At 40.0% G+C, this 22,528-nt stretch overlaps 1 protein-coding gene across 2 annotated transcripts in view; it reads right to left on the bottom strand.

Annotated features, from left to right (window-relative positions):
• The window catches only part of LOC149819071 (DNA (cytosine-5)-methyltransferase CMT2-like), a 46,240-nt gene that overhangs the window by 11,653 nt on the left and 12,059 nt on the right, over nucleotides 1-22,528 (bottom strand). For both annotated transcript variants that reach the window (XM_089986034.1, XM_089986035.1), the window contains exons 4-15: nucleotides 14,154-14,258; nucleotides 13,954-14,070; nucleotides 13,668-13,767; nucleotides 6,522-6,727; nucleotides 6,331-6,396; nucleotides 5,997-6,248; nucleotides 4,616-4,674; nucleotides 4,482-4,548; nucleotides 4,046-4,375; nucleotides 3,914-3,982; nucleotides 3,749-3,835; nucleotides 3,595-3,682 (exon numbers count right to left, since the gene is read on the bottom strand). In XM_089986034.1, the coding sequence (XP_089842160.1) occupies nucleotides 3,595-3,682; nucleotides 3,749-3,835; nucleotides 3,914-3,982; nucleotides 4,046-4,375; nucleotides 4,482-4,548; nucleotides 4,616-4,674; nucleotides 5,997-6,248; nucleotides 6,331-6,396; nucleotides 6,522-6,727; nucleotides 13,668-13,767; nucleotides 13,954-14,070; nucleotides 14,154-14,258 (1,546 nt within the window). The remainder of the gene's footprint in view (nucleotides 1-3,594; nucleotides 3,683-3,748; nucleotides 3,836-3,913; nucleotides 3,983-4,045; nucleotides 4,376-4,481; nucleotides 4,549-4,615; nucleotides 4,675-5,996; nucleotides 6,249-6,330; nucleotides 6,397-6,521; nucleotides 6,728-13,667; nucleotides 13,768-13,953; nucleotides 14,071-14,153; nucleotides 14,259-22,528) is intronic.

Below are 22,528 nucleotides of genomic sequence, written 5' to 3'. Positions count from 1 at the left end.
TTCTTGGAGAAAGAATTGACGAGCAAGGTCTTTTTGAGTAAACATACCTTTCATAAAGAACCATGCTTCATTAGCCATCCAAAACTTAGCAATGTTTGCGCAAATCTTGAGCTCCACATTGTTCATGAACCAAGCAAGAATCTTCGCATGCTTACTTTCCAAATCTTCCACTTTAGATTGGTGATCTTCAATGGCCTTCATGCGTGCATTTCCTTCAAGACATTTTCTTGATCACCATCCATCTTAGTGAGTTGGAGTTGTGGTTCTGGAATGGTGCCCATAACGTATCCCCAAAGTTTTTTACCTTTGAGGTTGTTCTCCATGACGACGGCCCACATCATGTAGTTGGAGTCATTGAGCTTGAAGGAGAGATCAATCTTTTGTTCCCCTTCCATTTAATCACTACAAGAGGACAAACAAAGAGATACAAAAAACAATAATATATAACTACTCAACTAGCTATATTAAGAAGAAGAGCATACACAAGGCTTTGATACCATGTAATGAAATATGCGGAAAAACAAAGAGTGTGATAAGCACTTACAATACCCACTAATGAACAAAAAAAAGAGGTAACACCCAAACCCACAAGAGACAACACAACATAAAAATATAAATGTCTCTTATTGAAAAAGAGAGAGACCTCTCAAGAGTAAAAAATACAAGAGGGGTTCACCCCTATATATACACAAAAGAAGGAGAGGAGGGATGGCCTTAAAAGAAGAGCCACCTAGGGGCTCCCCATGGAGTCGTTGGGAACCCCCAACGGTCACAAATGTGACCGTTGGGGGCCCCATCGACTCCATGGTGGGGCCCCTTTTAAGTGAGCAAAAAACAAAAAAATAAAAAATAAAAAAAAGAATTACAAAAAATAAATGAAAAGAAACAAGTACCCCTATCGGGTACTTGTGAAATGACTAAAATACCCCTATTGGGTATATTACACAATATATATATATAAACATATATATATGGATTACATGTATTTTAACAAGAAGTACTAGTGATCTCCACTCACTCGTAGGTCTACGGAGGTTGGCGCTATCCACGTGTCCTAAGTGATAGATCTCCAACTACTGCAGTAGTACAGGATGCATCCTACATTTTGTTCTGCCTTAGAGGTGATTCTCCCGATCACGGACCGCTCACTTTGGGTCCACTACAGTAAAGTACCCGAGTTTAAAACATCTGAGAATAATACACTCCTGGAATGTCCCAGTTGTCTGCGAAGGTCTTCCCCCACGTGCTAGGGTGGATGATTAATTATCGAAACAAAGACCCTTTTGAATCACAATTTGAAATGAAAATATGCCTTAATTATGCAAATAATTATGTTTTATATTTTGTCTTACTTTTCGATGAAAATACTCTATCTGAATAGATTGCATATGTTTAATATTTTGAAATAGCAGAATTGGTATAGACTTAGCAGACCGTCAAAAGTCTAACCCGCGTTCCTAAGTTTTGAACTATCTGTACATTTGTCAAAAATGATGTAAATAATATTTTGGTTTTCACTCTAATAATAGTTTTGTCTTATTTCACCCTTGTGGCTCGCTCAAAATTTTCAAATTCAAACTCAATATTAAATTGTTTTCCACTATCAATATTTAAAAAGAAGAATTTTCAAAAATTTTGGGGCGTCACAACTGGCTAATCAAGATATAGATGATATATAGCATAGTCACTGATACTGATGATATTTTGAAAATATTGTGAGAAATATTGATATTTTCAGGTAGCTGATATTAAAGGTATGATATTTTCAAAATATTGCCAAAAGACAAAAATATCACAATATTATCACGATAATATCGTGATATTTTTGGGGAAAACTCGTTTTTTAGTTTGCATTTCCTATTTTTTGTTTTATATTTTAAAACCTTTAAAACATGTTTTTTTTATATTTTTTGGAAGAAAAACAATGCAAAACTTATTATTTTCTTACCTTTAACAATACAAGTGACTACGAAAAAAATTAAAACTTACCACCGAGGTGGTATCCCATGTGGTAAGTGGGGTCATGTGTCAAGCTGAAGGCCCAAGATTGAACCTCGCTGCCAGATGGGGCTCCTATTGCTTTTACAAGGTTGGGGCACGTAAGGCTAGGTGGTTGTGTCCCCAACCCAAAGTTTTACCTTGCAGGGAGGCGGGCCTGTTAGTGACCCGATTCTCGGTGAGGGTTCCTTCATTATAATAAAACAATTAAAACTTTGGAAGAATGTGTTGGAGAAAAATGGTTTACAAATTAGAACAAAAACTGAATATATGGATTGCAAGTTTAGTACATAAGCTAGTGATAGAAATGTCATTAGAATACAAGAGATGCTTATTCAACAATGCCATAAGTTTTGGTATTTAGGGTCTACACTACAACAAAATGGGGGATTTGAAGAAGATATCACTAATAGGATCAATGCTGGTTGGGTTAAGTGGAAACATGCTAGTGGTGTGCTATATGATAAAAGAGTACCTCTACGACTGAAAGGTCGTTTATACAAGATTGCAATAAGACCAACACACTATTATATGGAATTGAATGTTGGACGATTAAAAAACAACAAGACAAAATGCATGTTGCAGAGATGCATATGTTAAGATGGATGTCTGGCATTACAAAAAAAAAGATAACATTAGTTTGGACATGTTGCACCTGTGACAGTGTTTGTGAGAAAGGTTCACATGGTACAAGTAGAAAGAGCTGGGAGAAAGGAAGACCAATAAAGAATTAGGAGGCAGTTAGAGGTGACATGAAAGATTGTAAAGTGACCAAAGTTTTAGCTTTAGATAGACAGGAATGGAGAAATGGGACTTGTAAAGCTAACCACATGTAGTTGGGATAAGGCTTGATGATGATGACGTGATATATATATATATATATATATATATATATATATATATATATATATAATTACAATTTCTTGAAACAAAAATTGCAGGCCTATCAAAAGACATTTTCACAATGCAACGATTATGAGCTCTAAAGAAATAGAAATATAGCTACCCTTGGCTGGATTTGGGTGATAAGAATCATACTGTATATGTTTTCTTAAACATAAAAGATGTTGACTTTTTAACACTTAACACTTAGAGCTCACCATTACATACTCTAATGCATGTAACTTATCATGTTTCATGCTAAAGTTTAATTTTCTACCTGTTAGTCTGGTATTAGTGAACGAAATGTTTGCTTGGATAGGACATGTATATAGACTATTTTTACAACCCTATATTGCAAAAAACAAAATTCTTTTAGAAGCTATTAGTACATTAACAGATAACTGCTTTTAAAGATGAAGAGCTGGTTCAACTTGGAGAAAATGATGTATCACATAGTTTGATAATTTTGATTCATTTTTACTTTGAAACATTCAAAAACATGCTGGTGTACTTGAATGCTTCTAGAATCTCACTTCACATAAACCTAAAAACTCCCCCTTTCCATTTTTGCTTCCCATATTGCTCCATGTTTATGCTTACCGCTTTGGACTTGAGTTTTTGAGATATTTATGACTGTTTTGATTAACTGATGAGCATATGGTGGTCAAAGTTTTTCAAATGAAATTTCAGAAAGAAATGATGTACTATACTAACCATGTTCAGCTGCTCTAATATACTTCTGAAACTCAGTTTGAGGAGCTTTTCCATACGGCATCATGTCACGAATTTCAAAGTTTGTGACCTGAAGAAATAGAAAAATGACTTTAAGATGGAAAAATTAATTATCTATCATTGCAATCAGACATACATTTGGCAGATCAGAAATAGCATCACGAAGAAGAATCGCGCTTTCCAAATGTCGAGGCTGGTTTTCATCATAAGCTACGATGTTGCACTGCAATGGAAGTTAAGTCAACCATGAAAATGCCACATGAATGTTATACCACACAAGACAAATGTCCACTAGCAATACCTCAAACAACTTTGGCGGTCCACCCTTCATAACCACATCATGTGTAGGGAGTGGATATGGAGGTAGCTTCTGTAATAATGAGATCATCAAAAAATGAAATATTTTTGAAAAAAAAAATATGACTGAACTTGCCTCACGAGGATGGGCACCCCATAAGAAAACACGAAGTCTGAATTGTGGAATACCATAACACCCTGCAGCCATGATACCAAGTCGGGCTTGGTATTTCATATGAACCAAACGGCTCAAAGCATATTTTCCAAGGGATCCCCCAACAAATGTCAAAATGTCAACTACATTTTCCATTAAAACATATTTAGGCTTTAAAAAGTTTACGATGTCCATAAACACCACTAACTGATAGTTCCGCCGATCTTCCAATGGTTTTTCAACATTTCTGTATTGATTAAATTTAGTGATGCCTTGGCATGGAGGGCCTCCACAAACAACATCAACATCACCCTAAGAGCAATCACAGTCAGAGTGAGCTATGCATCCTCATACAGAAATATAGCATTGGTCAATTAAAATTTAAAGCACTATATAATATTCATTCAAAGAGCCTTACTGGAAGTGGTATTATCTTTGATTTTAGGCCTTCTCTTACAAAGTCACATATTCGATCTTCACAATTTCTGTGGGGAAAATAAAAGGGAATAATGAGGAATGTGTCAGGCATTAAGCTGTTATCACATGACATACCTCAAGTTTTCAATTGGTTCCCATGTGTCATCACTTGGGTCATAACCTTTCCAACGAACCTAAGCAAATAAAAATTTCAAGATCAAAAGTGACAATTCCATACAGGTCCTGCTGAAGAAGCAGCAGCAGCAGTAGCATTGGCAACAACAACAACAACAACAACAATAATAAGCTAATAACAATAATAGAAAAACACAAAATCTATATTCCTCAGTACAATGAGAGTTCAATAATTTTTCTGGTAAACACCCACGTGAAAGTACCTGGCACACGATATGAAATATTACTCAAGGTCATCACTACAATATTGTCATATAAAACTTCATCTTGAAATAACGAAGGTGTAATCTATTATAGAAATTAAGTGATAAAACTAGAAGCAATTTACTTATTCTCTTATATTACTATTGAGCTTTTCCCTTTCTTTACCCTAGTTTCTCTCTCATAGAAACTAATATGTTTCACAAGTATACCCAACAAGATCACTTTATCGGGAGAGCACAATGCTCACTGGAGGGTTGTTTTAGGATAAAAGGGGAAGAGATGTACTAGTGGAGGAGGCTATGGTAGAAGCAGCAAGAAGGACAAGATTATGTGTTCTAATTGCAGAAAAGTTAAAGATGTTGTGAGCAAAATTCTTAGAATGTATTGAAGAACATTTTCCTATATTTATAATGAGAAAAAAAATCAACATAGCAGAGAGAAAAGAAAAGAAGGGAAAGGACATTGTATTAGGAGTAACCAGTTTTTCATGAGAGAATTTATGGATGGCCTGGAATAGGTGGTAATCTCTTTGACCAACCATTCTCAAATCTGTAGGAATTGCAAGTCGCTTCAACAGAGGATCTTTTTAAGCAAGCGGATAGAATGCAATCCAGTCTCTTGCAAAAGGAAGGGCCCAGGAACCAATGGCTTACAATTGGAGTTTTTTAAATAGGTCCGGTCTTCTTGTAAGATGGATCTGGGCAACTTTCTGGATATTAAAAAATTCTGGCCCATCTCCCTTCTAGGGAGTGCTTACAAATTTTTTAAAAGATTCTAGCTAGCAACTTGATGATAGATTAGGAATATTTAAACTCAAATTTTAAGAGCAAAGGCCATGAACATTATACTAAATTTCTTCTGTTTCAAAGGCAAGAACAAATGCCGCAATTTATCCATTAATCTAAGCAGGTTAGCTCACGAAGTTTCAACAGAATAACTTTTATTTATGAAATGTTATTGTTCATATAGCATACCATAATTTACATTGCATCACTACAAATGACAGGCTATATTCCTACTCTGAGTACAAGAAAAAATATTATTGGTATAAAAACATCTAAAGAAATAAAGTACAATGTCCAAGAGGACCAAGACCAACTTAGGTATGTAGGTCTACCTTAAACCTTAGCTTGCGTTCCCCAGTTCCACTAGGGTCTCCATAGCGAATGCCAACTAGATGAGAAACTTCATATTCGTCAGGAGGAACCTTGCAATCATGAGTAAGGTCACCAGTTTCCACTCTGGCAGAGTTTAGCCCCACAGAGCCAGATTTACATGGTCTCTCCAGTGCGTCTGTAGCATAACATTTGGAAAGTTTCTCCCACTCCTTTAATAATTCAAGAAAATCTTCTGCAGATTCATTCCTAACCTAAGATAATAGCATATAGGTTATTATCTATATGCAGATTTGTACAACCATCAGAAGCAGGAAACTCATGAGGAGCCTGTACCTTCGTCTCAGGATGATTTAGCTTTATACTTTGACAAGCAGATTTGTTCGAATCTATGGCCCATCTCTACAATTACAATTACAGATAAACATGATGGCAACACAGCCAAGATAAGCAACACAAGACTGAAAGGATATGCAAAAAAGAAATCTTCAAAGCCTGTTGGTGAAGAAATAATAAAGAGAGCTTACAGCCAAAATATTCACACCAGAAACTTTTGCTCCAAGGCACAATCCAGTAGACATACCCCCACAACCAGAATACAAGTCTAACAGTGTGAGATCCAACTTTTTCTCACAGTATGAAGCTTTTGTTTTGGAGTTGAGCCCCAGACCGTGCAAATGAGCAGCATCAGCATGAACTTGCATGGATAAATTCCTAGATAATTGAAAACTATCTGAAGCCAGGAAGAACACAACACATAAGTGATGGTAAAGCATATGTTACTTTAAAATATTTAATCTGACCTTTCTTCCAAAAATCGTGCCTTTATTAAAGTTTCAATAGAACAAATATATGAATAATGAGATGTTTAACAGTGAAAATCATAAGATGTCAACTTGAGAAAGGAATCTATGGTCTTTAAGAAGATGAAAATCCCACTTGACGGAAAAATATACTATTTCAGAAAAGGTCATGATGCACAGCAGGATGGGCCCGGACTCATACAGCCTGACCCAGGCAGCAGACCGGATTTGCACCATGGGATGGGGGATCGGACCCAAGTAGCGGATCCGATCCAGGTTCCCGTACCGAGACACGGGGAAGAGGTCCCTTTGCGTACCTACTCCAGACGAGCACAGAGAGTACAGGCTGGGACACCCCCGATCCAGCAGCACTCAGGCATTGTCTCGGGTCCGGGAACGGACCCGAGACCCAGATCCAGCTAAAGCCTTTAAAAGACCCTCCTAGGGTTGTGTGCAGGGGATAGAGATTTTCTTGAAGAATAGCAGCAGCCTTTATTTTTCAGCGGGTCGTGCCTTCAACAGCTGTCATCAAGAACACGTGAAGGCTGAAACCTCGCTGCATCAAAGTAGTATAAGAGCACCAGGGTTCCTCCGTCATCAGCAACATGTCTCAAGATGCAAGGAACGACCCAGCAAGTGGAACGGAGCGGGAGGACACCGGCACCGAAGATTCAATGGCGCAGATGATGGCCATGATGACCAAGGTTCAAGAAAGTATGATACGAATAAGTAAAGAGGTAGCCGGTATGTCGAAGCGCATGGATGGGGTCGAGGCGTGGATGGGTGCTCTTGAATCAAAGGTAAATGCACACGCGAGGCCATTGAACCAGTCAGGCGAGCGTGCGATTGCCCAGTTGACGTTCCAGCACACTGCGGGGCGAGAGGGCGTTGAGGGGACCCTGCACAGGGATGCAGGTCGCGGCAGCCTTCCCCATCCGGTAAACCCCCTCCATCTCGAACCAGCAACAATTGTAGCTCGCCCAGATCTAGGAATCCTCCAACAGAACCATCAAAGTGGTACACCCCATCGCTCGGGTGTAAACCAGCTGTGGCAGCAAGTCCCCGCGACTGCATCGCAGGTTGGGCCTGGTCTGCAAAAACCCAACATCACGTTGGGTCCTGTCGGAGGTTTCGATGTGTGGCCTCGGGCCATGGGGGTTGTGCCACAAAATGGGTCAGATCTGCAGGCTCCAACGTCACACTGGGCCATGTTGCAGATCCAGGTGCGTATGTTCGACCCGGGAAGGAATTAGACTTCCCCCATGAACCCGTGCGTGGGAGCCATAAGGCAGCAAACCCACGAGCGGGAGCAGGGGGGCCCTGTGGACGGGTCCAGACCCAAATTCGTGAAAATGGGGCCCAGGTCTCGAGGACCATCCTTTGGGTCCCCGAGAGCGGGTCCGAGTCTCGAAGCCCATTACCAGACCTACCCAGTTGGGTTTGGTTTGAGGTTCGTCCCGAATCAGGCCCAACCCTTTAGTTTTGACCCACAAAATGGATCCAATGTCGATCCAAACTTGTATTGGACACGGACGATGCTCCAGTTTGAATTTGAGTCAGGCCAAAACCAGCCCCATCTTGTTATGGATCAAGGATCGAGTTCGAACCAGGCCTCCTTACACCACAACTCGATCCCTGATCCTACCTATCCCATTCTGGGTTCGACGAGTAGTTTAGGACTTGACCCGATCCAGATCCAATCGGGTGAATCATCCCACCAACCCATTAACCCATCCCTGATCCAGAACCCCGTATCATACCTGATCCACTACCCCTACCCTAATCCAACTCATAACTTAGGCTCATGTTATCCTGTTCCTACCCACCTAAAGACCGATACCCAGCAAATTTGTCCACCTTTTGTAGGACCTCCTGTCATATCGGCGCCACAACGCCGGCCACAAATGGCTTCCCCCCACGCGCAAGCCAGACCGAGGCAGAATCAGCAGGGACCGGCGCGACCTGAGCGTCGACCACATGTTGTTGGAGTTCGTCAGCACCAACATCTAGGCGAGCAGTATCGCGCAGAGGGTGATGAAGCAGTGTGGGACGACGACACTTTCTGGAACAAGCATCCTGCAGGAATGGTAAAGACTCGTCAACAGAGAGCTCGCCTCCACATACGGGGTGAAGCTAGACCTTTCAGAGTTCGCAGGACGATTCGATGCGGAGCAGTTCTTCGACTGGTCTTATGTTGTCCAGTTCTTCTTCGACTATCACACTGTCGTTGAGCACCATCGTGTCTCCCTAGCCTCTACTCGGTTGAGGGGCCTAGCGCAGACATGGTGGGTTGAGTTATAAAGGTCGCAGGAATGATAGGGGCTAGGGCGTGTACAGACTTGGGAGGAGATGCAGAGGTTAATGCAGTCTAAGTTTGTGCTGTTATATCACGCTGAGAGAGCCTACAAGGAGTACCTTACTTTGCGTCAAGGCACCCGAACTGTGGCGGACTACACTGCGGAGTTCCATCGCCTATCCCTGTGAGTGCAGATCGAGGAGACCGTCCGTCCGCCAGCAGGTCACGAGGTATGTTTCTGGTCTCTGTCCTGCTATCTTTGATGATTTCAGTGATGTCACAGTTAGGACATTAGATCAGGCAAGCAGTTACGCCATGAATGTTGAAGAAAAGTTGAAAAAGAGGCAGGAATATAGGACCTCCCGTAGTGACCCATCCAGTCGACCAAAGTCGAGTTTCCCAACCAGGGGAGCAAGCTCCCCTAGGAAGAAGACTCAAAGTCCATCCCTAGAGCAGACCCTAGCAAACCTGACCAATCCAGACCCGCATACAATACCAGATCCAAAGCCAAACCTAGCGAGTCTACCATCCATTGTTTTAGGTGTCAGGAGTTAGGACATGTCGCGTCTAAGTATCCCACCGTGAGCAAGAACGCCCATTTTGTCGAGGGTATTGTTGAATCAACATCAGATAGCGAAAGTGAGGGTGAATCATTCGTTGAGGAAGATAAGAGGGAAGTCGTAGAGTTCGACGACAACGTCGAACATTTATTGTCTATCCGTCATGTTTTGACCGCACCCCGTGAGTCGACCCCTGAAAAATGGATGTGAAACAACATTTTAGAACCCGATCCAACTGTGAAGGTCATGCATGTGATGTTATCATTGCTACTGGGGCATGCGAGAATATGGTATCCGAGAGTGTCGTTTCCACCCTAAACCTAAAAACAGAAAAATTGTTCCAACCATACAAAATGGCGTGGTTTAAGAGAGGGAACGAGGTTCTCATCACCCAGCGTTGTCTAGTTCGGTTTTCCATGGGGGAGCATTACCGCAATGAAGAGTAGTGTGATGTAGACCCTATGAGTGCGTGTTACATTCTTTTGGGATGCCCCTGACAGTTTGATCACAAGACCATTCACGATGGCCGTAGGAACACGTACTCTTTTATTTTTAAGGGTCATAAAATAGTCCTCCTTATCAAGGAGACCGGTTTCCCTATTGTAGATAAGCCTGAGCGCGTCCCCAGGCTCGCAGGCCTATCTTATCAGTCTTTCTTGAGCTAGTGCCGGGAGGATGGTTATTGTTATGTCCTGGTGGGTAAGTCATTGATGAGTACATCAGTTTCTGTTCCTATGAACATCGCTCTCCTTATTGAGGAGTTTCGTGACATTATGTCGGATGACCTTCCTGATGGTCTACCTTTGATGAGGGTGGTTCAACACGCCATTGATTTTGTCTCGGGATCGAGTTTCCCTCACCTCCCCGCATATCGCATGAACCCATCCGAGCATGCCGAGTTGTTGAGGCAGGTTTGGGAGTTACTGCAAAAGGGTTTTATTCACTCCTAAGAAAGATGGGTCCATGCGCATGTGTATTGATAGTCGTGTTATAAATCACATCACTGTCAAATACCGTTTTTCCATCCTTCGATTGGATGATATATTTGATATGTTGGTCGGTGCCTCTATCTTCTCCAAAATTGATTTAAAAAGTGGGTACCACCAAATCCGTATCCGAGAGGGGGATGAGTGGAAAACGGTATTCAAGACACGTGATGGATTGTACGAGTGGTTAGTCATGCCCTTTGGGTTATCAAACGCCCCGAGTACTTTCATGAATATGATGACCCAAGTGTTGCGTCCTTGCATAGGGAAGTTTGTTGTTGTCTATTTTGATGACATTTTGATTTATAGCTCGGTGTTGTCCGATCATTTGCGTCAGATTTTAAGAAGGAAAAAGTTGTATGTCAATGCTAAAAAGTGTGAGTTTATAACGTCAAGTGTCGTATTTTTGGGTTTTATTGTGTCTTCTGATGGAATTAAGGTTGATCCCACCAAAGTCCGTGCGATTGTGGAATGGCCTACCCCAAAAACTATAGGAGAAATTCATAGTTTCCATGGGCTAGCCACTTTCTACCGTCGTTTTGTGAGAAACTTCAGCACCCTCATGGCCCCCATCATGGAGTGCCTAAAGGGTACTAGTTCCCATTGGACATCTGCTGCGAGAAAAGCTTTCACGTTCATCAAAGAGAAAATGACTAGTGCCCCTGTTTTAGCCCTTCCTGGTTTTAGTGCAGTCTTTGAGGTTGAGTGTGATGCTTCTAAAGTAGAGATTGGCGCAGTCTTGAGTCAGAACGGCAGACCCGTTGCTTTCTTTAGTGAAAAGCTGACTCAGGCCAGGTACCAATATTCAACCTATGATGTCGAATTTTATGTCGTGGTACAAGCCCTTCATTATTGGAGGCATTATCTTATTTATAAGGAGTTTGTTTTTTACACAGATCATGAGGCTTTGAAGTACCTGAATAGTCAAAAGAAGTTCAGTGCTCGTCATGCCAAGTGGGTCAGTTTCTTGCAAGAGTACACCTTCACGATTCATCATCAATCTGGTACTTTGAATAAAGTAGTTGACGCTCTTAGTAGGAAGAACAATCTTCTAATGACTATGTTAGTGCAGGTCATTGGGTTCAAGCAGCGTAAGAAGTTATACCCGAAGGATCCGGATTTTCAGCAAATCTGGAAAAGGTGCCTCTCCTCTAATCGCACGGTCGACCCACGATTTAGTATACATAACGGTTACCTCCTTCGTGGTAACAAGTTGTGTGTGTCTGATTTATCTCTGAGACTTCAGTTGATTTTCGAGTTACACGAAGGGGGACTAGCTGGGCATTTTAGACATGATAAGACGTTCACTTTGTTAGATGAACGCTACTTTTGGCCAAAGATGTTGTAAAGTTTATTCAAAGTTGTCGAGTGTGTCAAGTGTCTAAGGGTCATCATCAGAATAGTGATCTTTATACTCTGTTACCCATCCCAGAGCGTCCCGAAGAGTATGTGTCCATGGATTTTATTGTGGGTCTTTCCAAAACCCCGCGTCGTTTTGATTCAATTTTAGTCATTGTTGACAGGTTCTCCAAAATGGTTATTTTTGTCCCGTGTAAGCGAACCACCGACGCCTCATTAGTAGCTTCATATTACTTCAAGGACGTGACCCGCTTTCATGGTTTACCTCACACGATCACTTCCGATCGTGACACGCGTTTTATGAGTCATTTCTGGAAGTCGTTATGGGCCTTGTTGAAGACCAAGCTTCAGTTCAGTAGTGCTTATTGCCCTCAAACAGATGGCCAAACCGAAGTTGTCAACATCACCTTAAGAAACCTATTACGGAATCTAGTGAGGGAGAATGTCAAAACTTGAGACCTAGTATTGCCTCAAGCCGAGTTCGCATATAACAGCTCCACCAATCGGTCTACAGGCAAATCTCTGTTCCAAGTGCTTTATGGTCTGTCACCCACCCATGTAGTAGACCTAGCACCCGTGTCTATTATCCCAGACCCGGCCCCAGACACATTTGATGTCGTCAAGTACATGCGCAATATCCACAGACAGGTCCGAGCCAAACTTGTTAAAAACTACGAGACTTATAAAGCCTTCGTCGACCAAGGTCGTCGAGATGTCCAGTTCCAAGTCGGTCAGTTAGTATGGGTTTACCTGCGTCCTGAGCGTTTTCCAGTAGGCACCTATGGCAAGCTGAGTCCTAAAAAATATGGTCCTTTTAAGATTCTTAAGTGGTTGGGTCCTAACGCCCACCTCCTTGAACTACCCGACGATTGGTACATTTCACCTATATTCAATGTGTCTGATCTATATGCTTATTGTGGAGACAACAAGTCATCAGAGCCGACTTCTTCCCAACCAGGAGAGAATGATGCACAGCAGGATGGGCCCAGACCCATACCGTCTAACCCAGGCAGCAGACCGGATTTGCACCATGGGATGAGGGATCGGACCCAAGTAGTGGATCCGATCCAAGTTCCTGTACCGAGACGCGGGGAAGAGGTCCCTCTGTGTACCTACTCCAGACGAGCAGAGAGAGTACAGGCTAGGACGCCCCCGATCCAGCAGCACTCAGGCATTGTCTCGGGTCCGAGAACGGACCCGAGACCCAGATCTGGCTGAAGCCTTTAAAAGACCCTCCTAGGGTTGAGTGCAGGGGATAGAGATTTTCTTGAAGAATAGCAGCAGCCTTTATTTTTCAGCATTGTTTTCTTCTTTCAATCGTTTCCCATTCTTTATTCTTGATCACTGTTTGTCCTTTTTTTATATTCATTCCATTGTTCATTGAAGCTGATATTGATATAAAATAAAGCCCCATCGTCTTGGTGGGCATTCTTATTCCATTCTGCCCAATGCACAACCGTGAGGGTCGTGCCTTCAACAGCCGTAATCAAGAACACGTGAAGGCCGGAACCTCGCTGCATCATGTCAGTAGCACGTAAAAGAAAAAATACATAAATCTGGATGCAGGCAATGAACATTTGCAAGAAGATAGAAAATGTGATCCAAATGGGGCACCATGAATCTCACACAAACTAAAGAGCATGTCCTTGTAAAGAACACCAAGGCTTACCAATTTCTAGGTTAGAGAAAGTTGAGTAGTCCTCAGAGTAGCACATGTCATAGTAGAAGTCGCAGGGTGGAATGGATTCCTCTTTCCCTTCAATGTCCACCTTTCAGATTCCAGTCCCATGATCATCAACAGGCCATGAATACAAACTTATATGGTTGCTAGTAAAAACTAATCAGCTAAAAAAGTTGATAAATTGCACTCTCTCCAACAATTACATAGAACAAGGCAAACTCTGAAAGAAGTTAAAACTGTGCCAAAGTTAATCATAAGCAGAAGAAACCCATACAGGAGGTATTTGAACGGTCTTCACTTTTGAGATGATGCAATCTAGAGGATTGTCATCCTTCAGATCAGATAGGAAAATCCGCTTTTTGTCATGAAATGCAACTTGATCTTTTAGGACCTGAGAAAACAGCATCTGAGTGGCAGCACAAGATAGTAAGAAATCCAGAAAACACAAGAAACATATAAATAACAAGCCCTCACAGTTTCTGAAGCTCTGAAAAACCACTGGGAAGTAAAATAGTATTGTCCATCCATTGTCTCAAAAAATTCAATAATCCTGCATATATGCTTGGATCCTCCTTCACCCTAAAGACAGAAAACTAATAAGATGCACCACCTGTAATGAAATAGCAGAAAATACAAAACAATGCCACTAAGGGCTTTACAAGATCACGATCACAATGTGCACAAGCACAAGTCCACTATAGGACAAAACAATAGCCAACAAGGGGTTGTAACACGATATACGAAAATATAACCAAGAGCCACTATGGGCTTACAAGATTGCAAACACAAGAAGTGCACAAGCACAAATCCACCAAAAGGACAATACACAAGCCAATATTGGCAATAACAATAACACAACAATATAACAAATTATAAGATTTATTGAACAAATGCTTAACACAAGCATGGAAAAAGACCAAAATACCCTTTACAATAACAGAAAATAAAAAGGAGTAAAAATATACTATATATATGAATATATATAAGTATATATATACATATTTTAACACCCCTCATCAAACTTATGGTGTGATATACCGAAAGTTTGGAAATACAACAAAGATTCAATGAGAAGGATCCAAATCTTCAAGTGTCTTCAACAGAAATCTTCATCCTTATGATATATTAGAGAGTTTTGCAAATACAAGTCTTCAAATGTGTTTTATTGGTGATCATCCCCAATCGCTTTCATCGGGTATCTCGATCTTCATGATGCATCAAAGATATTTATTTCTCAATCAATCACATCTTTGAGAATCTGTAGAGAAAACAAAACAAATGTCCCAACTACAAAAAGAAAGTATTCTAACCAAATAGTTATGAAGTTTCAAAACAAAATATATATATTTTGAACAAGAATAACAGTCAAGAAAAAATTGTTAAGCAAAGTAGTGATAATTTTTAAAAATATTAGATAACCATTAAGAAAAACAGGACAAACATACCTCAAAAGAGAAATTATTATGAAATCAAATTTAGACAATCGTAAACTCAAAATCAACATATTTTTCAAGAAAACATAAGTATTGATCATAAGGAAACTTAATCACTAAAAAACATATCAATTATCAAAAAGAGATAAACAATGATGTATTAATAATATTCCAAATTTTAGAAAAACTCTTCAATTAAACCAAATCATCAATTTATACTAAAAACATGTATATAAAGTATAATACTAAAAAAAAATCAAGAAAAGAGGAGTTAATTAAATTTATGCATGTAATAATGTGAACAAGATAATCAATATGAAACACACATATATCTATCATGCAATTAAAGCATATTTAATGCAATAAGACGACAATAAAAATAATTATCTTTATCGATAAAATGCATGACTTTAATGTAAAGCTATGTCACAGGGATTCGGCAAAACAAGTGTTGCACCCGCGTCGACGCAAAGCGCCGCGTGCGAGTGCGGCACCAGGTGCGGTCAACACCCAGGGTCCTTTTGATCCAGTTTTTGGATTTAAAAAAAAATGCCCGATGAAATCGGCTGCGGAGGGGAGGATTAGGGCAAAAAAATTTTGCCCTAATCCTCCCTTTGTCTCCTCTATGACTCCTTCTGTTCTCCGCCGACCCCGACGCCGTCGTCGATCGCTCCGCCGCCGACCGCTCCAGGTATGCCCCCGACTCCCTCTGCTCTCCTCCTCTGCTCTTTGTCTCCCCTCTATCCCTCTTAGAATGTCGGTAAATGATGAGGAACCTGCCTAGGGCCAGGGGTCACTTAATCGCCCCCATTCTAGACAGTAAATCCTAGTTGAGTGCTCTAGCCTGCAAAGAGCACCCACTGAGTAAGCCATCAGTGTGATCCAAGGGAGAATCGATTATGGGCAAGATGGGGTTTCACCATCTTTGTAAGAATTGCTCTAACTAGAATGCATGGAAGATCTTATTTTGGTAGTGAGACCTTTTTTTGAATTTATAACCTGCAAAAACCGCACCCGGCACGAAGACATGATCACGCTGACTCAGCCTGCCATACCCAGCATAAAACTCTAAGGCTAGGACCCCTTGCCCGTGGGGCCTAAGGTATACATGGGTGACGCCCATGAAAGAGACTCGGTTGTATGAATTGGGAGTTTGTGGAGTGCATACCATGAAGATCTACAAATGTGGCACCAAATAATTGTTCAATAAATTTTTAACATTTGGCCAATTTTAAACAAGATTAATGCAGTAAAGAGAGTTGGTGGGCAATTATTAGCAGAGAATCCATGAAATGGAGTTTGTTTGAAATGTTTGCAGCTTGGCTTTTGCCCATTTTGAAACATTAATGACTTCTCCAACCCCATTCTCGTTCATTAAAGATAATGTGGACTATTAATGACAGCTTGTGCTTTTTTGGGTCGTTGTGTTTGCTTTCCATTTGCCGCAGTGGAATCGTGTCCCTACTCGGTGCTAACGGCTCAACTGCAAGGTTCCTTGTGCATCTTGCACAGAGGGATTGGACATGCGGTTTGGTAGGCCACACTGCAGCGTGTAATGAGATATTGCGAAAATATAAAGAGTGCATACAAGCACTTACAACAATGAATAAAAGAGACAATATCACAAGTCCACAAAGGGACAATACAAGCACAAGCCTTTAAGAAGGCAACAATATAAAAAGCCTCTTGTTGAGAAGAGAGAAAGCTCTCAAGAATGAGAATACACAAGGGGTTCACCCCTATTTATACAAGAGGGAGAGGAGGAAAAAGGAGGGCCAAAAGGCCTCAAAAGGAGAGCCAAAAGGGGGCTCCCATAGAGTCGTTGGGAGCCCCCAACAGTCACAAGTGACCGTTGGGGGCTCCAACGACTCTAAGGTTGGAGCCCCTTTAGGTCTTCAAAAAGAATAAAAAAAAGAATTTAAAAAATAAAAATTACATTTATTCAAAAAAGAAAAATAGTTGTTTTCTAAAACAACAATGTGAAATTACAAAAATACCCCTATCGGGTATTGATGTAATATACAATATATATATATATATATATATATATATATATTAGATACATTTTAACACCCCCCCCCTCAAACTTTACGGGGAAATGACAGAAAGTTTGCCAAGAAAAAACATGAAGCGAGGAGCCGGAAGAGTTTTAGTGAAGAAGTCCGCCAACTGATACATATGGCAGAGCAATAGTTCCTCGCAAGAATTCGTCACGAACATAGTGGCAATCCATTTCGATATGTTTTGTACGCTCATGAAAAGTATGATTGCTCGCAATATAGATGGCACTCTTGTTGTCGCAACATAGCTTTGAGGCTTCGGTAATATCAACTCCCATGTCTTTAAGCAAACCGCGAAGCCATACAAGTTCCATTGTCGTGGTTGCCATAGCCCGGTACTCAGCTTCAGTGGATGATAGTGAAACTTTTTGTTGCTTCTTGCATCGTCAGGCAATCAAAGAATCCCCTAAAAAGACACAAAAACCAGTAGTTGAGACTCGATCATTGGGATTACCTCCCCAATCTGTATCAGTATAAGCAAGAAGATTCAAGGAAGAAGAGGAGGATAGAAATAGCCCTTTATTGATGGTATTCTGAATGTAGCGGATGATTCGGAGAACAGCACTCATATGCACAGTTGTAGGAGCATGCTGAAATTGGCTAACTTAGTGAACCGCATGAGTGATATCTGGTCTGGTGATGGTTAAATAGGTAAGAGACCCAATGAGTTGTCGGTAAAGTGTGGGATCTTCCAGAGGAACCCCATCCTCCAACCGCAAATTGGCATTAATAACCTCGGGAGTCTTTACTTTCTTATCATCAGAAATCCCAGACTTAGAACATATATCGGCAGCAAGCTTCATCTGTGACAAAATATATCCTCTAGGAGAATATGCAACCTTAATTCCAAGAAAATATCTGAGAAAACCTAAGACAGACATATCAAAATTATCTTTTAACATATTTTTAACATTAATAATACTACTTTGATCATTCCTAGTGATAATCATATCATCAACATAAAGCAACAAAATTACGATACTAGAACCTGCATGTTTAACAAAAAGAGCAGTGTCAGTATAACAAGAGTGAAATCCTAACTTTATCATGATATCACTGAAACGATCATACCAAGCCTTAGGGGCTTGTTTAAGACCATACAATGCCTTCAAAAGCCGAAGTGTTTGACCTTGCTTAATATTTATTCCAAGTGGCGGATCCATATAAACTTCTTCACTTAAACTTTCATTTAAAAAAGCATTTTTTACGTCAAGTTGATAAATAGGCCATTTTTTGGTTGATGCGAGAGCTATTAAGGTCCTGACACTAGTCATTCGAGCTTCGGGAGCGAATGTTTCTTCGTAATCAATGCCATATTCTTGGGAGTATCCCTTAGCAACTAATCTAGCTTTATATCGTTCCAAAGAGCCATCGCTTTTAGTTTTAACTTTGAAGACCCAGCGACAACCAATAGGTTTTTTGTGTGAGGGTAGATTAACTATTTCCCAAGTATTGGCCTTTTTTAAAGCATTTAGTTCAACTTGCATTGCTTCAACCCAATGAGGTATAGATTTAGCTTGATTATAGTGGGCCGGTTCAAAATAAGAATGTAGGGTTATTAAACATGCCCGATAGTTGGGAGCAGTGTTATTAAAAACGCGCCTCAAGGCGCAAAAAGCGCGCCTCGCCTCAAGGCGAGGGGCTTTATGCCTTGAGGCGTATGGGTAAAGCGTAAAAGGCCCGAGGCGTGCGCCTCATACGCCTTGAGGCGCACGCCTTGAGGCGCACGCCTCGAGGCGAGGCGCGCCTCAGGATGAGGCGCATATGCCTCAATAATTTTGGTCAAATGAGGGTCAAAACCCTCATTTGACCAAAATTTAGGGCTCAAACATAAAGGGGTCGGGGGCCTTTATGTTTAAGCCCCTCTTTTTTTTCACAGCAGTCTCTCACAGAAACTCTCACAGTAGTCTCTCTCTCGGCTCTCACAGCATTCTCTCACTCTCTTGTGGTGAAGCCCCAAAACAGGTTCTCTCTCTCGTTTCTAGTTTTTTCTCTCTCTCGGCTCTCACAACATTCTCTCGCTCTCTTGTGGTGAAGCCCCAAAACAGGTTCTCTCTCTCGTTTCTAGTTTTTTCTCTCTCACGTTCTCCTCTTCTTCTTCTTATCTCTTCTCATTCTCAACCCATTTACACGTCTTCCTCAAGGTAGCTTTGTGCATAAATTAATGGGGACAGCATGATGCAACCAATTTTTCCATGTTCATTCATATATTTTTGTAATACATAGATGTTGTTAAAAGTAGGATTGTGATGGATTTCTATTCTATTGGGTCTAATTTTATTGCTTTTAGAAATGAATGCAAAAATGATTTATCAGGTCTGACTGGGATTCAGTTCTGATCATTTAGACCCGAATCAGATTTAATGCGATTAAGTTGGATCTGAATCGAAACTATATGTGGTAATACTGGATCCCATAAAAAAATAAAGTGAAAAGCATGTTATTTGCATGTAGAAAATGCAAATGGATTGGATTTTGATCCATCTTACAATATTTATCTGGATAAAAAAATAATCCAATTTAATAGATCCATTTGCATCCCTAGCTGGAAATCATATCAGCTCGTTGCTAGTCCATCCAACGCAATCCTATCGGTTGCAATATAAAACATAATCTTTCCTGATAGAACACAAATTCTATATGATCTGTATTCAAATGCGGATCAATTTTAATTAGTTTGTGACTTTTACACGTAGACATGTTTCAACCTCTTCTTCCACCAAATCAAGTATTGCCTTATAAAATTTAATTCTGACTAAAAGTTTCTTACAGCAGATCTAGTTCGGATTTGGATTTAAAATTACCATTTAAAATTTATTTTGGATGTGGATTAGCCTTGTCCCCAGTCTCCTGACCCATATATGATCTCATTATTTCCTAGGATATTGTAATTGTGAGCATAAAAGGTACCTAGGTATTCAATTGGATCAGCCTTGGCTCCACCCTCTACTTCTTCTGCTTCGAGCCACACATGTTATTGCTAATATGCATTTTGTTGTTAATGTTATTTTTTTATTGAATGAATGCTCAGATTTTATTTCTTAGATACTTACATAGATCATATTTTTTCCATATTTATTTGAGATTTTTTATTTTTTGTTGGTTTTTGCTTCATCAATAAAGCATTTCTTATTTATTTATAATTTTAGATAATTTTTATAGTTTTTTTTAAGTTTTAATAAAAAAAAATTTGAGGCTTACGCTTTACGCCTCGAGGCTTACGCCTCGCCTTAGATTTTGGTGGAGCGCCTCGCTACGCCTTAACGCTTTTCACAACACTGGTTGGGAGTTAAGGAATCATAGGATACAAACCTATTTGGGGGTATTGATATTCTAGAAGAATGCCTAACTTGTGGTTCCTCAGTGGATTCAGAAATTTGAGAGTATTTTTCAAAGGCACTAATAGGATTTTCTTGATTTCTTCTTGAGTAAACATTTATATTGGTATCACTATCATGAACATTTATATTTGAATCACTATCATTTGAGAGAGTTATGTCAAGAGGGGATACCTCACGAGTATCGTCTATGTTTTCAAGAAAATCTTCTTGTATGTCATCAATAAGATCATATAAGAATATATAATCAATTTCATTTGTTTCTTCTATTTTATCAAAACCGTTTTCTTCTTCTAGAAATGTTACATCTTTTGAAACATATAGTTTATCATTCTTAAAATCATAACATCTATACCCTTTTTTATTTTCACCATATCCTAAAAAAACACATTCAATTGCTTTTGGAGATAACTTATCCCTTTTGTGTGATAGGACAAAACATTTGCAACCAAAAATACGAAGACGATTGAAATCGGGTGAAAATTTAAAGAGTTTTTCATAGGGAGAAGCATTTTTTAACTTAGAAGATGGCATTTTATTGATTAGATAGGTTGAGGTTAGAACGGCTTCGGCCCAAAACTTCTTTGGAATATTCCTAGAAACAAGTAATGTTCTAGTGGTTTCTATAATGTGCTATGTTTCCTTTCCGTTAGGCCATTTTGTTGAGGAGTCCTAGGACATGACTTTTGATGGTAAATGCCATTTTGGGTTAAATAGTTTTGAAATTCGTGAGATAAGTATTCGCCACTGGAATCGGATCTTAAAATATATAAGTTACTTTGAAATTGATTTTGAACCTTTTTATGAAAGTCTTTAAAGAAAGTAAATACTTCCGACTTATGACTAAGGAAATAAATCCAAACATACCAAGTAAAGTCATCAATAAACGTAACATAATATGAATAGCCCCCTTTAGACATAACCGGAGAAGGCCCCCAAACATCCGAATGCACCAATTCAAAAGGCCTTGATGAGAGAAAAGTTCTAGTTGGAAATGGAATAGACTTCATTTTTCCAAAAAATGCAATCTTTGCAATTAATTTCTTTTTCCTTACAAAATTTGTTTCCAAAAGAAAAGAGATACATTTTGGAATAACTTGGATGACCAAGTCTTTTATGCCAAGTTTTCATGTTTTTTTCTTAGACATAAGAACAAAAAAGTTTGTAGGGAGATCAAGATGGTTCATATAATAGAGGTCTCTGTTTCTATGGCCTTGCCCAATCCGCTTCCCGGATCGGAGATCCTGCACAAAGCAACCATTAGATGAGAAAGATATTTCACATCCATGGTCGGCAATTTGAGAAACCGAAAATAGGTTTAAATTTAGTTAGGGAAAAACTCTTACTTTTGGAATACAAAAATTTTGTGAATCTTTAAAAGAGCCAATACTAGAAATTTTCAAAAAGGTTCCATCGGCCGTAGAGACACAAGAGTCCTTTGAATTGGTGCAAACATCACTAAGTGCATTTTCATGAGGGGTCATATGAAAAGAAGCTCCGGAGTCAAGGATCCAAGAATACGTACCGGGTGATGATGTTGAAGCAATAGCCGCACCCGATGTGGAGGAAAAAACTTTTAACATTTGTTGGAGAGCCATAGATATTTGTCCAAGAGTTTCTTTAATGTCATTGTTCTTGCCTTCATCTTCTTTGGTGGTGGTTTCTTCAAGAGAGGCCACTTTAGGCTTGAAGGTTCCAATGAGCTTTGGACAAGCGGGTCTAATGTGACCTGGCTCATTGCAATAATGACAAACAATCATTTTTCTTCCTCCATTGTAGTTTCCTTGTTTCCCAAAATGAGGAGGCTTATAGGTTCTAACATTGTTACCCGGTTTTGATACGGCATGGACTTCATCAACATGCTTACTCATGCCAAGCCTTGTCTCCTCTTGAGTGATTTCGGCAATAGCATCCTCAATAGGAGAAAAAATAGATCTATGGAGAAGTGAAGATCTCACTTGCTCAAATTTGGGACTTAGCCCAAAAAGAAATTGAAACAATCGCTCTTGTTCCATTTG

Source organism: Nuphar pumila, chromosome 13 (assembly GCF_984573655.1).
Source record: "Nuphar pumila chromosome 13, dmNupPumi1.hap1.1, whole genome shotgun sequence".
Lineage (NCBI taxonomy): Eukaryota > Viridiplantae > Streptophyta > Magnoliopsida > Nymphaeales > Nymphaeaceae > Nuphar > Nuphar pumila.
Note: the sequence above shows the minus strand (reverse complement) of the source record. Positions and strands in the feature narration are given on the sequence as shown.